The sequence below is a fragment of the Puntigrus tetrazona genome, chromosome 19 (genome assembly GCF_018831695.1).
Source record: "Puntigrus tetrazona isolate hp1 chromosome 19, ASM1883169v1, whole genome shotgun sequence".
Lineage (NCBI taxonomy): Eukaryota > Metazoa > Chordata > Actinopteri > Cypriniformes > Cyprinidae > Puntigrus > Puntigrus tetrazona.
This window is the reverse complement of record NC_056717.1, coordinates 6058435-6074786: the sequence shown is the minus strand read 5'-3', so window position 1 is coordinate 6074786 and position 16352 is coordinate 6058435. Positions and strand designations below refer to the sequence as shown.

General features: G+C 41.5%; 1 protein-coding gene across 1 annotated transcript in view; it reads right to left on the bottom strand.

Moving 5' to 3' along the window:
- jarid2b (jumonji, AT rich interactive domain 2b) overlaps positions 1-13238 on the bottom strand; it is a 100995-nt gene extending 87757 nt beyond the window's left edge. The window contains exon 1 of the mRNA XM_043217546.1: positions 12264-13238. Within this exon, the coding sequence (XP_043073481.1) occupies positions 12264-12308 (45 nt within the window). The 5' untranslated portion in view covers positions 12309-13238. The remainder of the gene's footprint in view (positions 1-12263) is intronic.
- Between the last annotated feature and the right edge of the window lie 3114 nt (positions 13239-16352).

Genomic DNA, 16352 nt, shown 5'->3' with positions numbered 1-16352 from the left:
ACAGGTTTTAATTAACTGAAGGTGCTCAAAAATCCAACCTTAAATCTTTAATCTTAAACTAGATTTTCAGTAATGTAATAAAATCATACAGAACACATGAATCAAAAAGTGATGCATTTCTAAGACGGCACAGAACATAGCACCCTTACAATAATTTCAGCCAGTGGAATAGCTTTGGGATCCTAGGTGGACTTGATTCAACAGTCCAAACGATTCCTGACAAAAGCTCTAAAGTTTATTTTGTAGTAGTATTAAATGCATTTTTTTAATTACTATAGCAAAGCAATACGCCACTCAAAGTCCTTCCATTACAATGATTTTACCACAGTTAAGCATTGCATGTGCCTAGAAAAAAAAACCTTGGTAACATCACTGTTAACGCACAACCCTCGTGGTAAACTGCTTTAACAAGCATTATAAAACGCATACAATCAGGACCGAGACTGAGTGCAGCAGAGCTGGATTTATTAGTGCAGAGTCTGCCGAAGAATAATAAGGTCAGGTACGGGAGTTCAATGGGTGTTCACTTTCTCAATCTTTCTTCGCAAGACGGAGGGGAGGTGACAGATTGGCGGCAGCTTGAGGTTCGAGGGGTTAACGGGGGCTCAGAAGGCAGGCAGAGAGTAAGGCGAACTGACAGTGAGATAAGATTACCAGTTACTCTGGTGCTGAAGGATGCAACCACAGCAGAAAGTGACAGTTGACAAGAGCAGAGCGGCCTGGTGACCACAGACAGGCACTGCGCAAGACCCGCTGTCTCTCTACCACACCGAAATAGAAACAGAGTAGCGTGCAAAAAGAAAATAAATAAGAGCTCTGCATTCCGCCCATCTCAATTTTTCCTCTTTTCATACATCTTTATGTACTACAAGTACGGCGCACCAATTGCTAAAAATTACATATTTAAATGAAAAATGGATATGATTTAATTTTGTTGCCGGTATGTGACTTGCACATTCCCTATAGGGTCTCAATTAATAAACTCCTGTTCAAAGGTTTGGAGTAGGTCAGATTTTTTTGGAGGAAGTCTGTTATGTACCAGCATAACATTGCTTTAATTTAAATTGAATTTATTTTAAAAACAATTTCCTATTTTAATATATTCCTGTAATTGCATTTTCCAACCTTCAGTGTCACAGAAAACAATACATTTCTTTTAACGAGTTACAGTAAACACTAGCTGGGTAATATTTTTGTGGAGACTTTTAATTAATCTTCAAAGCACAGCATTCACGTAAAAACTAAATATTGTTCTGACGATATACGTTACTGCCAAACCGATCAATTTACAGTGTCCTTGCCGAATAAAAGCATTAGCCAACATTAATGTACGCGCCAACCCCCAAACTTTCACACAACAGGAAACACGTGAAGTGGCCAAATGTCATTTAAACACACACAAAACAATAATAAAATAAAATATAATAATATAATATAATAATAATAATAATAATAATATAATAATAAAAAGACACGAGATGAATACAAAGAGAGGAGTAAAAAAAAAAATGAAGAAGAAGAAAATAGCCATAATAAATCATTTGAAATGGTGACTGTGAGGCTGTTTTGAACATGTGTGTGCCATTAAGGTGAGTTAAATTAATGGAAAAGCATTTCTATATTCTACACATTAGCCATTAATTATCACTCCATGAAGCAAAAAATCCATACAGGTCTGAGAGGAAAATAGATCATAATGTGCAAGCCTCCCATTTAACACACACACACACACACACACACTACAGCCAAACAAAGCATCCGCTGTTTTCTTCGTACCAAACTAGCTTTTTTTTTTTTTTTAGGCACGATTAGGCCGTGTGGGCCTCAGACAGGCAGCCAGGTGTTAGAAGCTCGCTCAGGGCGTTTTTCGGATCAAACTAAACCCATTCTCACAAGCAGGTCACTGCCCAAATCGCAGCAATTAAGAAATGATTTTCACCTCATGGATTGCTGTTACTTTCTCACAGATGATTCTCTTCCCAGCCTGTCAGCAGGGAGGCATTGGAAAGGGCAGCAAACACGAGAAAACGGGGAGAAAAGAACAATAAAGCATTTTAAAATAACAAACCGGTGAGCAGGAAAGTAGGCTAGTGGAGCAATCAGAGTATGTGAAAAATGATTACGTGTGATATGAAAGAAAAATCCCTGACAGGTGGGAGAAAAAAAAAAAAAAATAGCACAAATAATTAAATAAATTCAACGCTCTCTTGTATTCTGCGAGTATGATTCATGGCGGGGAAGGGGAGATTTCGCATTATTAGGTTTTCAGTTAAATGCAAAAACAAAACCGCAAAACGAAAACTGAGCATTTACATCCTTCATTTCAATTAAAAGCCAAACAGCTACTGTCTTGAAATTTTCGAAAGGCAAAAACATGGTGATTTCCCACATCTGTGCATTGAATGAGGCGGCATGAAAACAGAAGTCGCTCTCTTTCTTCTCGCCGTCACTGAGACTTTCCACAGGAAGAAGCCAGCGGAGAATCTCTGGCCCTCAACAGACACTAAGTTCGAGACTATGACTAATTTGACGCTTCAGCGAAATATTCACAAGAAATTGTGACACCATTCATTCCAGCTAAATTGCAGCGGTTGAAATAAACGGCTGACTAAACCTGTGAATTCTACCTTGTGTGTGTACATTAAAACACGCTTACTGGAAACATGACACTGTCACTCAATATTACTGCATTTACCATGTCAGGAGAGGCATTCCTTCATACACGTTTTCTCATAAATCTGTCAGCGCATCTGCGAGCAAACTTCGCCTTGGCTCCTGCCAGTCCACCAGAGTTTAATTAGAAGATTTTTAATAGTGTTAACTTTCCTACAGGTAATGTTTCAGGTTGAGGCTCATCTAATACAACCAATTTCACTTTGCCATCTTTTTTTTTTTTATAACCATAACCATCACTGTAAAGGGTGCAATGTTGATTTGGACCCCAAAGGAAACGACAAAAAAAAGTTTGCAACACACTCATATTTGCAATGACGTGAGGGTGAGGAAATAATCTGAACTATCCCTTGCTGTTTACGCTTTGTTTTAAATCATGGAGGGTGAGGGTGTTTTCATGCACGTTTATAATTACGTCACCGATAGTTACTGGACCTATTTTAGACCCTACTCTGAAGCAAGGGCTAATTTAGTTCCTCCCAACTAAAATCGTACCTGCGGTGCAAACGCGCCAAAAAGAGAGTAGTACCACTATTAGTTCAAGTACTATGAAACGGTTCCTGCAGCGCAAAAGGCCCTATTGAAGCAGCAGCTATAGAAGTAGCTACGGCCTTCAAACTCAAAGTTGCGAAGACGAACAAGTGCATGAAAATCCAATGAGATCAACGGCGATTCAAGTGGGGCTCTCAGAGACCAGCAGAGCAGCAGAGATGATAATAATGGGAAGGCAGGAAGCTCACGTTTGCCAGCAGACAAACAACTAACAGATGCTGCCATTAACCACGAGCCTGGACTAAAGCATCACTTATCAGCAGCAGAATCAATATCAGCCCAGACTCACTGTTGAGTACCTGCATAAAAACAGATGGCTTTACACACACTAGCATTTAGCGTTAACATGCACGCGTGCATTTGTGTACGAATGGGCTCCATTAAAACAAACCTCAGACAGCCCGGTCAGTAAGGCTCCTGGGCTTTTCAGGCAAAGAGTGTTTTGCTTTATTCACATGTTGCAAAGAAAAAAAAAAAAACACTTGTGGATTTGTTGAAAATATCTGATTCATGAGTGAGCAGTTAAGAAGCTTGTTCTGTCTCCCCCGGAGCAGCCAGAGCTCATTATGAGCTCTCAGCGTCCGCCGAGCACCACTATTTTCAGACACTCAAGTGGCAAAAAAAAAGCAGAGAGACGCCGTATTCTGGCACCGGGGTGGTTACTATGGAAACATAGAGGCTAGGCCCCTCTGATGGCATAGTGCATGTGTGATCAATGATCTTTTTTTTCCCTCCCAAGACACTATTTTTGTGTCACTATGGAGATGTTAAATTATACTTTCAATTGTATGTACTTTTAAAGTGATTGTTTGTCCCGTGCTAATTCATTTGAAACTTCTGTTTTGAATTAACTATAAGTAGCTCATTTCCAAACTGACAATAAATGTGAGAATTGGGAAAGTTGCTTGTAAACGCTATAATGTTGCGTACGGCTGTGTGCCAGGAGGACTGGAAACGATGACTTTGATGAGCTTATTGTGGTGTAAAAAGTGATTTAAATTCAGATCACTTTACAGAGCTAACAGCACCATTAGTCACCACGGCTGAAACTCTATCTGGAACTGGATTTAATGATATTATCTGGATCCTGTCAAATTTGTCCTTAACTGTCAAAAGGTTTTGTGGGTTAAACAAGAGACTGTCATTTAATCCTTGGACAGGTTTGCCTTTCAGCGACTAAAACGGAGTTAGACACCGGAGATCCTTGCCATGAGGGTCAGCTTATGTTTAAAGACAATGTAGGCGCTACCACGCATAGAGAAATAAAACCGGAAAATGGTGATTATGTGTTTCTTTGAAACGTCCACCACGTTCTTTGAAACACAATTGAGCCATTTCGAAAATTAGTAGTAGTGTATAACAAAGTGGGATATGAAAAAGTCTTTTTCCACTGAAACATTATTATATGGAGGATAAAAAATAAATAAGTTTAATAACAGCAGCACCATTAGGATTCATGCCATTTTTAAATTGCCATTATGAAAAGAAAAAAAATGAAAATAGTTTATAAACAGTATTGTTTCCAATATTGTTAAATTCTTTAAAGAAGGAAATAAAGCGTACCTTTTTATACCAAACATATCCCTAAAAGGTGCATTTTAGTACCTTATAGTAGCTATTTGCACCCTTAAGGTACCATTATTGGTACCTTTGGTACGCACTAAAAATTATACAACCTTTTGCATTTTTTTGGAGAATGTAACATTTTTTCTGAGAGCATAACGTTAAACTTTTCTACAAAGTTTTACTAAAAACTGGATCGGTGTCTACATATAGATTAAAGTTTATTTGCAATTATTAAATATTTGTTTACAATTAATGAAGTATTAATGTGTAAAAAACACAAATAGGTCACAACCACAATTTCTCAAGCTATTTATTTTTGGCATAACAAGCGCACTTCTATTGAAACGTTGTGTGACTAGCACTCATCAGTGTTGAGACCTAGTGTAAACAAGATGCTATTTATTGCTATTTACACTTGGGTACAAACATTATCTACACTATTTACTCCGTGTAAATAGCATCTATCTTCTATTACACTTAGTGTAAATAATTGCCGTCCAACATAAAACCCATCACAGCACCCATAACTTCAAACACAACCTGTTCAAAAATAGTACAACTCTTTCCGAACTTCAATCACAATCCATTTTCTGTAATTTTCTGTGGTCTGTAGCATTAGCGAGCCATATATAGCTCAGTCACACTGATGTGGTGATGAAGAGGATGAATTCACAAAAGTAAAGCTTTAGCTGCAGGAGAGCACTTCCAAAGTTTCCTTTGCCACTACTTTAAAAGCAGCCAAGAGAAACCACCAGCCTGAACATCAAGCAGCATCAAGCATGGCGGTCTGGCAATACAGACAGGCCACAAAACAAATGATTAATGGTGTATACAAAGCCGAACACATACAGTGTAAATAGTTCAGCAGTGGTTTCCGCTGTACTGGTGTCTCCACAACAATACAAGAAGGTGCTCAGCCCAAAAAACACCTCAAATGTACAGATCTGAAAGCCGATGGTCTAAAATAGTAGCACCGTGCAAGATGAAGCATACTTTCTGTCACGACAAGTCAAACACTACACGACTGAATGTCTTGCTTGGGCCCTCGAAGCCAAACAAAATGACTAACCCCAGTGTCAGGCCTATGAGAGGCCCCACTGGCCTCTCCTCGAGCAGCTGAACTTGCACAAAAGCGGCCACATGGCTCCCAGTGGCACGCATCTCGCCGGCTAATGAGAGATGCAGCACTGAATTACAAATGTTCTGGCAGGAGGGTTAGCGTACCCAAAGACACTTCCATTACATCGCTCTAAGGGGGAGGTCTTCTATCTAAAAGTGCTCTCACTCGCTTTCGCTTACACACACACATACGCATACAAAAACCACAGAGGCTGATTTATAAAAGCCTGAAATGATTACGGTATAAGCCACTTCCTCATTACAGTAAATGTTTTCAGTATGGCTGCTTTCACAACGCGCTGTCGATTCCAATCCGCACCTGATCAGACCATTCGGAACATATCGGATAATATACTGCGACTCCAAAGACTAATAGCGCAATGATTCATACAAGCAGACAGAGGAAAAGACAAAAACACCTCCAGAGAACAGAACGGTCTGTCAGCGTCACGGAGGGGAACACAGTTGTGAAAGGGAAGTACTGCTGCCAAGGGTTCTGCCTGTTGCTGCCACGTCTTGGCCACACGTCAGCATTCACGACAACATCAGTGAGGTTACCCTGCCTTGAGCCAAGTGCGAGCAAGACAAAACACAAAGGAACCGAGAAAGCGTGTCTGGAAAAACAACTTCAAAGGGGAACAAATCATTATAGATCTTTGATGTACCGATTCTGGCATTACCCAGGTATTAGGATGCAATACAAATGACCAGCACTAAAGAATGCTTGGTCCACTGAACCTGAGGAACTCTCTGGCAAGAGATGGAGTTATTCATTTCAACACTTCAGGTAGCCTACATTTGCTATCGGACAGGAAAAATAGTAGATACATTTGAACATTTAAACCCAGTTTAACTTCTGGTCTACAGAAATATCTAGTTCTGCCCCCTTGAGGTCCAGATCTAAACCAAGACCCAACCCTGAAATCTAGACATGGACCAAATATACTGGTTTTCTGCAGCATTAAATAAGACACGCTGTACAACAGCCAAGCGGACAACCTTAATTCTTATAACAATTTTTATATTCTATAGTGAAAACAGCCACTTTAGTAGATTCTAGCCAGTTTTCTGAAATTGTGCTCACCTGTGGTGAAGGTCTTTATTACCTTTATATTAACTGTTGTATGGCAGATTTTTGTGGGCAAAATGTAGTAATTTCCATAGTAATCCATTTCATCGCAAGACTATTGACAATAGCTTGTCCAATTCTCACTATTGTGACTGCACCTTCACCTTCGTAAACGCTTTTTGCCATCATAGGAGCTTACAAGGGTTTCTTTTCCCATCAGGAGCAATCTTGTGAAAATCGTTGATGCTTTTATGGTCGTGACTCACATGTGTGATGGGCCGAGTCGAACCGAGGACCTTACAAGTACCTCCCGAGCTCCCTATATTTCTTAAACATGTTTAAAAATTTAGGGAGCTGGCCTGATTTTGACAAGTGTGTAGGCTTTCCTCTACAGCCAAATCATACACAACCACATTACACAGATCAATAAATTAACTCTACTACTAGGCAACTCTATATCATACGCATACCCTCATAAACTCTTGTTTGTGTTGTAATAAATGGCTGGGATGCTTTTCGCTATTCACCAAACCATCCGCATGCTCATGTTTTTTTTTTTTTTATCCGAATCCATTGCATCAACATCGAAACCTCCATGTTTCTGTATTTAGCGCAAAAGATTACAGGATTGCCACTGGCTCATCATTCGTTTTAACAACTGCCTTGACACAATTATCAGGTTAATTGACTCATAACACAAACAATAGCTCACGACCTTCCAATTGTCTGAAATCGCACAATGCATGCCTGCATTATCCTGGAAACTGACAGGGGACTTAGGCCAAAATCCAAAAGTAGACCAACGCTTCGCTTTTTTAACCCAAAACAATACATCAAGTCAGGAGACACAGACCAAAGCCACGTTTATGCGGCTGTTAGAGAGCTAATACAGTCTTCTATCAACGTCTAAGCCTCTCCGGTGCATGATTTACACCGTCCACCACAACTCGCTCACCACCCCGAACAAGAAAGACTCCATCTAATACTCTGCCCTCTTATCTCATCAAAATACAAAGTACAGGACAGAGGAATGAAAGGCAGGGATGGAGAACATTCTTCCTGAGCACAACACTTAAGCCGTACCACTTATCAAAAGAGCTGCTGCACCTGTTTTTATATCAGCAGAGCAAATTCCTCGCATTACGTGGGCACATCCGCATACGTAACCGCCCGTGCATGTTTGCTGATGTGGGCGTGTGTCCTCTGCAAGCAGACACACATTGACCAAGTAGCTCTGCACTTGCGAAGGCTGGATCACATATGATTGTAAAGGTTGATAAGCGAAAGGTCGCGTTGCATAATGCACCAAGCCTGTGATGCAACAGCCATAAAGGAGAAAGGCAACACTTATCTGTTATTGCACCAGGCCAGATTCTCGTAATGATGTTGTCAGGTGAAGCACTGTATCAGAGGACTATGACAGGAACATTTCCTCATGAAAAATTTAAAAGGATAAATTTTGAATTAATAAACAGCCACTCGTGCCAGCTTTGCCCAAGTGACCTGGCATTTTAGAGATGTGCACAGTCACTGGTTTTGTAAAAGAGTTTTTAAATGACCCACATCCGTCAATAAAACACAACCATAAAGAACTGCATATGCACTTTTACACAAATTAAAAATCACAATTTAAAAAAAATCTAATTAACAAACATTAAAAATAGGAGTTTGTTTTTCATTCTGCTAGCATCAATTGAATATGCCATTGCTTTACTCTGCCGTTTTTAATTATATCATCATAAATGGTAACATTTATATTATTATGTTCCTATGATGAAGTCAGCCAAGTAACCTTTGGTTCATAAAACGAGGATTGCTTGACAGCAATAAACAGCAAAATAACAGAATCAATTACAGAAACTCTATATTTAGATTCTGTTAAAATGCGATCCAACCAACAGAACATTTTAAGCTATTAAAAGAGTGTTTTATCTAGAACTAAACTAGCTTGTGAGCCTTCACTAACAAACTCACGAAATTAACTCCCCTTCCATAACAGCTGGCCTCCCGAGGTAAGATGCATGAATTTTGCCATGTCACATACTTGGAAAGTTTCCATTTGCATTAAAACACAGGGTTAAATGAAGCGCAGTGGCGCTAGCGGCAGGCGCTCAAACACAAACATGCAATCTCTCACACACACACACACACACACACAACACAGAGCCTCGCAGCTTTCCCCTCACAAATGGACGAGGTGCCTGCATTTACATTGTAAAGCTGGAGGACTCCGAGCGGGGGAAGGGGTCATAGGGAGGGCTCGGTGAGCCTTGGCCCTGCTCTCTATTTTTGTTTCCAGCTTTTTTTGTGCGCCACACACTGCAGTGGATTTTTCAACTTGGCCCTCATCAGTTGTATGCCTGATGAAACAAACACTGACAGCTTCTTTACATTTGTAAAGGCCCCTACAGCAGCTGTGCCTATCTCACCACACGTCTATGAATCAGGGCCCGACCCCAGCTGGGCCTGCAGAGAGAGAGAGAGAAAGAGAGAGAGAGAGAGAGAGAGAGAGAGGAAGAGAGAGAGAGAGGAAGAATAGCCATGGGTAACCCCCGTTCCCCCCGCACCATGTGCCATGTTCACTTCAACAGAACAAGAACAGAAACGCGAGCACCGGCTGCATTCATTAGGCAAAGTCCGAAATCAAAACCGGCATAACTCTTTGCACTGAAAACAGCCCTCAAAAATAATTATACAGAGAAGTTGCTTCAGAGAGTGTCAGGTTGAGAGAAGCCATTAAAGGAGCTCGTCTGAAAGCAGAAGTGCCTACTTGCCCCCCCCACCGCTTTTCACACACGTCTATCAATCAGGGACGGTCTAATTGCATTTCCTTGTTTGCTCTTATTAACATCTATTATCATATTTTTTCTCCCTCTCTCGTTTTCCACTAAATGAATTTTAATAATATTCACAGCACATGTGAAGGAAAATGGGGTAATAAAAAAAAAAAATAAAAAAAAATAAAAATCCCTTGCACTCATGTTCCAGGGGATATGGTTAAGCCAAGCATGTATAATTGTCTTACGCTAATTAAGGGGAGGCTGAATCCGAGGGGCCAAGAGTTGTGCAGACCCTGGGGACAGATCCTTCAGGTTGTTTTTGTTGTTTGCCCGACCAGATTTTAGCACAGCTGCCAGCTCTGCACAGATGTGACACGAACGGCCATGTTCTGAGCGGTTCGGGTCCGTTCCACACGCCCTGCCCAGGGGACCGTGACCCTAACCATACCAACAAGCGGTCAGTATGAGATGGAGCAGATCCCCATCAGACGCAGGAGCATAAACTAGAAAGGCTATTCTCAAACCACATGTAGAAAGGGAGCTAAAAAACCTAAAATTTAAATCGATTAATTTACCTTTAGTACAAATCACTAACAATCACAAATATGGACAATAAAACACAGAACTCAAATGCTCAGCAAAGCTTACACAGAAAAAAATGGCATATTTTATACACTTCTTGGCGTCAATGACATTAGGCTTCCTGTAAACATTTTCTTTTATTATTATTATTATTCAAATGTTGACTATACGATGAGTCTAATGCACCCGTGGCTTATCCTGCCAGTCTTTTGACGAGTTATTTCAGGAAGGCGTTTTAAACCGATAGTAGCACAATGTTTTTATTTTAACCAACTCGTTCTTCTAAAGGTCACCACGTGGTGTGACGCACCACTTTTGTCATCGCTTTCATTTCCCTTGTCAATCAACAAAAGTAATTGCGTCACGCTTTTTCGGGCTGCTGTAACGACGCGAGACGTCGCAGGCGCCGTTGACCAAAAAAAAAAAAGTACACAAAGTTTGCCGATTTCCATCACCCTTATGGAAAGCGATAAGGCGAGCCGGAGCTTTACCGATAAAGTGCGCGGAAACTGCCCCCGCGGTGCGTCATCCCAACCCCGTCCCCTCCCGACGTGCGTTTCGCTCCTTTTAACCTGTTGCTGAGCTGAAATCGCCGTGCGTGTAAAGGACAGATAACTCCCAGGTAGCAGTCCCACTCGAGACGCTCTTCTTCTGGGGGGGGGGGTGAAAAAGTTAAACACGACGGCACGTGACCAGCTGCTTCACGCGGCAGGCAAAACCGTTTCCGCGAGCTAACCCTCTCGCGCGCCTGCGGGAGTTTAGATCTGGCTTGTTTTGACAGGAAAAAAAATAAAGCAAGAACGGGGTCGGTTAATGATGTTAGGACAGTCCCGCGAACTACGACAAAAGAAACTCCTCTTCGACCGCAGGTAAAGCGCCCGAGAACTTGCTCGGCTGTCTCTGAGGAGACTCGGGCTTTTGTTACGGTGGTCCTGCTCAACTCCGCTCCTGAGGAGAGTAAACCACCAGCCCTAAAGTTCAAGCCCCGTTCGGTCGTACCGGAGAGACGGTAAAATGGTCGCTTTCCTCCTCTGCAATGCGACTGGACGCATCCCGCGGTAATCGACATGCCGTGCGTTTGATCTAATCGGTTGTGCGGTATCACGAGCGGTTAACATTCAAGGTTTCAATCCGCTTAAACAATAAAACGTGCAGAAACTCTAAGAATAAGCGATCGCGGGGAAGGGGAGAAAAGTGTTTGAGGCAGAGTAATGCCCACAATACCGGCTGCCGCGCGAGCTCGCGCTTTCGAGTCGGGTATTGTACTTTTGTAAAATTGCACAGACCGCTCTTCTGAACCTTAAATAAATTAACTTCGCGTCCGCCACCGTGTCGGAGCCTTCTCGGGCGTGAGGGGCAGAGGAAACGCTTTCCTCGCACTTTTACTTTGAAAGCATTAAAGAGCCCGTTGCTTTCGCCTGGAGAAGAACGAGCTACGTCCGAGATAAACAAACCAAAGGAGCAGGGGGGGAGTGGGGACAGTTGCGTTTACGAGCCGTGTTCATGCAGAAATCAGTTCGGGAAAACGCGTACCGGAATAAAAAAAAAAAAAGACGGCGACGCGGCTCCGAGACGGAAAGCGACGAAGAGCAAACAAAGCCGTTCTGGTCGCGATCGCGTTTCGGCGCTGGAGTTTGTGCACTAACTAAAACCCCAAACAAAACCCGTCCGGGTTTGCGGACGAGTTCCGCGAGCTAACATCTGCCGCGCGAAACCTACGCGTTCCCCGCGAGGGGCAAAAGCCCCGCGTTTGAACAAATCCAGGGAAACGCGTTGAAACGCATCAAAGTGCCGCGCTCTCAAACCAAGACCGAACACAACAAGAGCCACCCGCGATCAAAGTTTACGCGTTTAACATCGACACGAGCGCGAGTCCGTCGCGCAAACTTAAGGTCAGCCGCATACGAGCGATCGATACTTACGTATTTCTTCTGAATGATATTCCTCTTAGGTCTTTCCTTGCTCATTCTGCAATCCAAAAAATGATTTATTGTTAAGGAGAGAATCGCCACATGAATTTTCTTCCTGCTTTTCTCTCTTCTTCTCCCGGAGCAATGCGATTTAAATCCCCTGTAGTTTGCCTGGCCGTGCAGAATTCCCCGTTCGATCGCCGACGATTCCTAGCAGAGTCGCGGAATTACCGATAATCCCAAAAATCAGGGATCCGCCGCCGAGGGTAAAGGGCAAAATAAACAATCACATCGGCATACCATAGTTAAAACCATTCGCCACAATAACTTCCATCAGTGATGTTCATCCCGGCTCTTTAAAACGCGCCTGTTCATTCAAGTGAGGATGCAAATGTTCGGTGTTGAGTTACATCTTGTTTTGAAAAGGCGTATCTGAGGATAGCATGAAATAAATAAAACGTAAAAAAAGGAAAAGGGTTCGTGGTCCGTTTTGGCTGGAGCTAGCAGACGGTGAGTGAACTCTCCAGCAGCACCACGGGCTCATCTGAACACAAGGCGAAGCTTCTTTCTTTAAGCAGCCTATCACACCCGACAGCACGCTCAGCGGTAACTTTAAAAGGACTCCGGCCTTAGGGAGCGTCGCGAAACCACCCTGCTCGAAGGGACGCCGAAACGAACAACGCCTCCGAGTTGGCGAACGAAAGAACGGGCGATTCGGGACGAAAAGGGAAGAGACGTCGAATGGTTTCCAACTCAACGGGGGCCTCGGGACAGTTTGCAGAGGCGCTTTTTGTTTGTAGGCAGTTTTGAGTAGCGTTGCGAAATCTCACCGCGTCCCTTGTTAAGATAGTCATCTGCTCTCTAGAAATGTTTGTGTTCGACGTGGGGGAAAAGAAGCACGCGGTGTAGTTCTTAACAGTAGGCCTGTATTCACATTTAATCACTGTGGACTAATTCTTACAGAACATTTTAGAATCGACATATATTAACCCAGCATAGTATTGTATTTTTTAAATTTAACACTAAATGGCATTAACAATTCCCAAACATTCATTAATTTGTTGAGGCATTTGACTGCATTACAAGATTTTGTCATCATTCTCTCTCTCTCTCTCTCTCTCTCTCTCTCTCTCTCTCTCTCTCTCTCTCTCTCTCTCTCTCTCTCTCTCTCTCTCTCTCTCTCTCTCTCTCTCTCTCTCTATATATATATATATATATATATATATATATATATATATATATATATATATATATATAAAAGCAGGCTACATCAAGTTAAACTAAAGTAAAATGAGAAATGTTTCCTTTGCAGGTGGCTGAAATAAAACTTGTCTTGTATTTTTAATTTCAGTTTTCAGTTTTTTTCATGCGAGCAATAGAAATCGTTTTATAGTTTTAGTTACAGCTTTAACTAACTCCCGCTTGGAGCCTTTCTAACAAGTACGCATGCTTTAAAAGCATCGGTTCACACAATTTGAGGGGTTGTTAGTCAGCGATTGAAAACATGCGAGAAAGTACTAAGTTGAGTCCTTTGGAGTGCGTTAGAAGGTACGTTCGCACACTTCTGGTAATTGGACACAAGTGAAATGATTCTCTGGAAATGAGTCAAGATCAAATGTTGAAACAATGACAGGAATCTGAGAGCGCTGCGTGATTCACAAAAACAAGTTTGTCACAGAAAACGAATTATTCACATTTTTCGTCATCACGGGTGATGCTGGAATAACCCTTGCATGGGAACAAAAACATAACAGATGAAGAAAAACCTGGCATTTATCAAAAAAAAAAAAAAAAAAAAACAGTACCATTTACCGTCTGTGCATGCATGATATTAGCCTGCAACTTAAACGCTTCCTTTCTAAGGTTGTGATGAAGCCTACCTGCGCGTATTGCGTGACAGGCCTGAGAGCTTGTGTCTAACTAGTACTAGTAATAGACCAGTTTACAAATCATCTAAGATCTCATTTTTAATGATTACTTGTAGAAGGTGTCACTCTTGTCTTAACATGTTGTGGATAGAACATGTCTGTGTTGGTTTAGCTTTATCGTCCATATACTGGTAATATGAGAACTGTGATTCATGTACAAATCCCGATGATCAAAGCCTCAACTTGCCCTTGAATTGCATGAACAGGGATCATTGTGGATCAATACATAAAAGATGAATAATTTAATTTCAGTCTGGTGTTTTACAGGTGTCATGTATCACATTGCATCGTTTAGCCTTCCAAATTCAACTGGAGCACATTTAATGGTCTTGGCAGCACACCGGCGTATTTGATCAATAATAAATTGTAGGGGGAACATAATTACATGAGTAGTTTGGTTAATTTTTATTTGGAAGTGACACCAGATACAGGGAGAGAAAACAGGCAGAGGAAAAGTGAAACATAAGCACTTCCTGTTCTTGCAGCAGCTGCAATTGTGCTAATGCACAGTTCTTAATAAGTTCCTATCTGAGGGAAGAGCCTCTGAGCCTAAGAAAGAGTACGGCCACACTTTGCCTTCAGAACAGCTTCAGGAATCCTGGTTTACTCTGCAAGAAGGTCTTGGAAGACGTAAGTGAATTTTATCTGTTATGACTGGGATGGGATTTGACTCTCGACGTTCTTGAATGTTTTGGACTCTGGAGTGTTTGACGTAGGTTTGCGTCTGTCGTTCGTTCTGGCAGGTGGTGACATCATGAGGAAAGAGATTTTACTGCATCACGTTAAATAACCATCAGCCATCCTGCGCTTCACATGGCATTGTGCCATGATAGTGGAGTTTCCAAATAGTGAACTAGTATGTGGTCTCGCATCAGAGAAGTTTAACCACTAGTTGTTCAATGTTCAAATGTTCTGCTGTACTAACTACTGCAACACATCTTCCCAATATGTGCAGAAATTGGCCGAAGGTAATGTTGTTGAAGACAATGTTTTGTCAAAGTGTACACTGTGGTGAAATAACAACTTTTTTATGCATAAATTTTCCGGATGACCTTATACCTCATGCCAGCTGTCAATCAAATTGCATTTAGTTACTCCTGAGGTAAAATCCTTTATTGTGAGGTCTTTTATTTTGTGTAACCACCCGCCATATGAGCATTCTCTACCAATTGAATTAGCCGTTTATTGATTGTGTTCATCATGGTGTCATATAAAGAGTTCGATTAGAAATGTCTTTCATGCATCTCCATCACGCCTCTAGTTTCAGGATGTTAATGTGCTGTAAAAGGAAACATTCAATGCAAACACAATGAGGACAACTGATGTGCGGGGATAAAATTGGTTCAGTATTTGGAGAAGACGAGTCTGAAATGCCCTTGAGGTAACTGTCAACATTACATTTACATAAAAAGCACAATGTCGCTTGGTTATGAAATATAAATATTATTTTTTTTTAAATTTCAGTGGTTTTCTGGCTGGTAAAGGGGGCTGTTAATTAAAAGGCATGAAAGATAACATTAGACTTCTAAATTGAAGAATTGGCCCAGTCAGCTGTGATGTCTTCATTTTTATTCTCATGGGAATGTATTTGAGTGGGAGGATTTCATATGGCTGTCTTTTAGAAAGAACTCTGTTATGGCTTGGGTAAACCATTAAAATGTTTCAAGAAAACACTTACTTCAAAGTAATCCTTTCTTTTTAAAATCCCTTAACCCTTAGGCGCATTTGTTAACAGCAAAGATACAGCGCATTTCCTACTAGACGGCACAAATTCTGAGAAGATTGTTCAAGAATTTAAATAGAATCTGAAAGTGTAAAAAGAAACGCAGAAGATTGATTGAATCATTTTTAAGCCGTGCAGAAAATTCCCTTGTTTTCTGCTCACCGCCTTTGTCACAGCAGAGAGAACAGTTGTTTTTGAGGATCACCAATGTCATTTTCTCCCCTTTTGTTGCTTGTAGTTTGCTGTGGTCTCTAGGGCTGCCCAGACTCTGTTGTGAGTGACATTTAAACCCAACTGAATCAATGAGACAGACTGCTTTGGGCCTCCCAGGTACCACTGTGACAGAAACAGCTATGCGCGCACACACATAGTCACACCCAGAGGAGTTTACTACCAGCTTTCTGGTTGCAGCATGTTGCACCTTCAACGCTTAGGTTTTTTTTTTTTTGT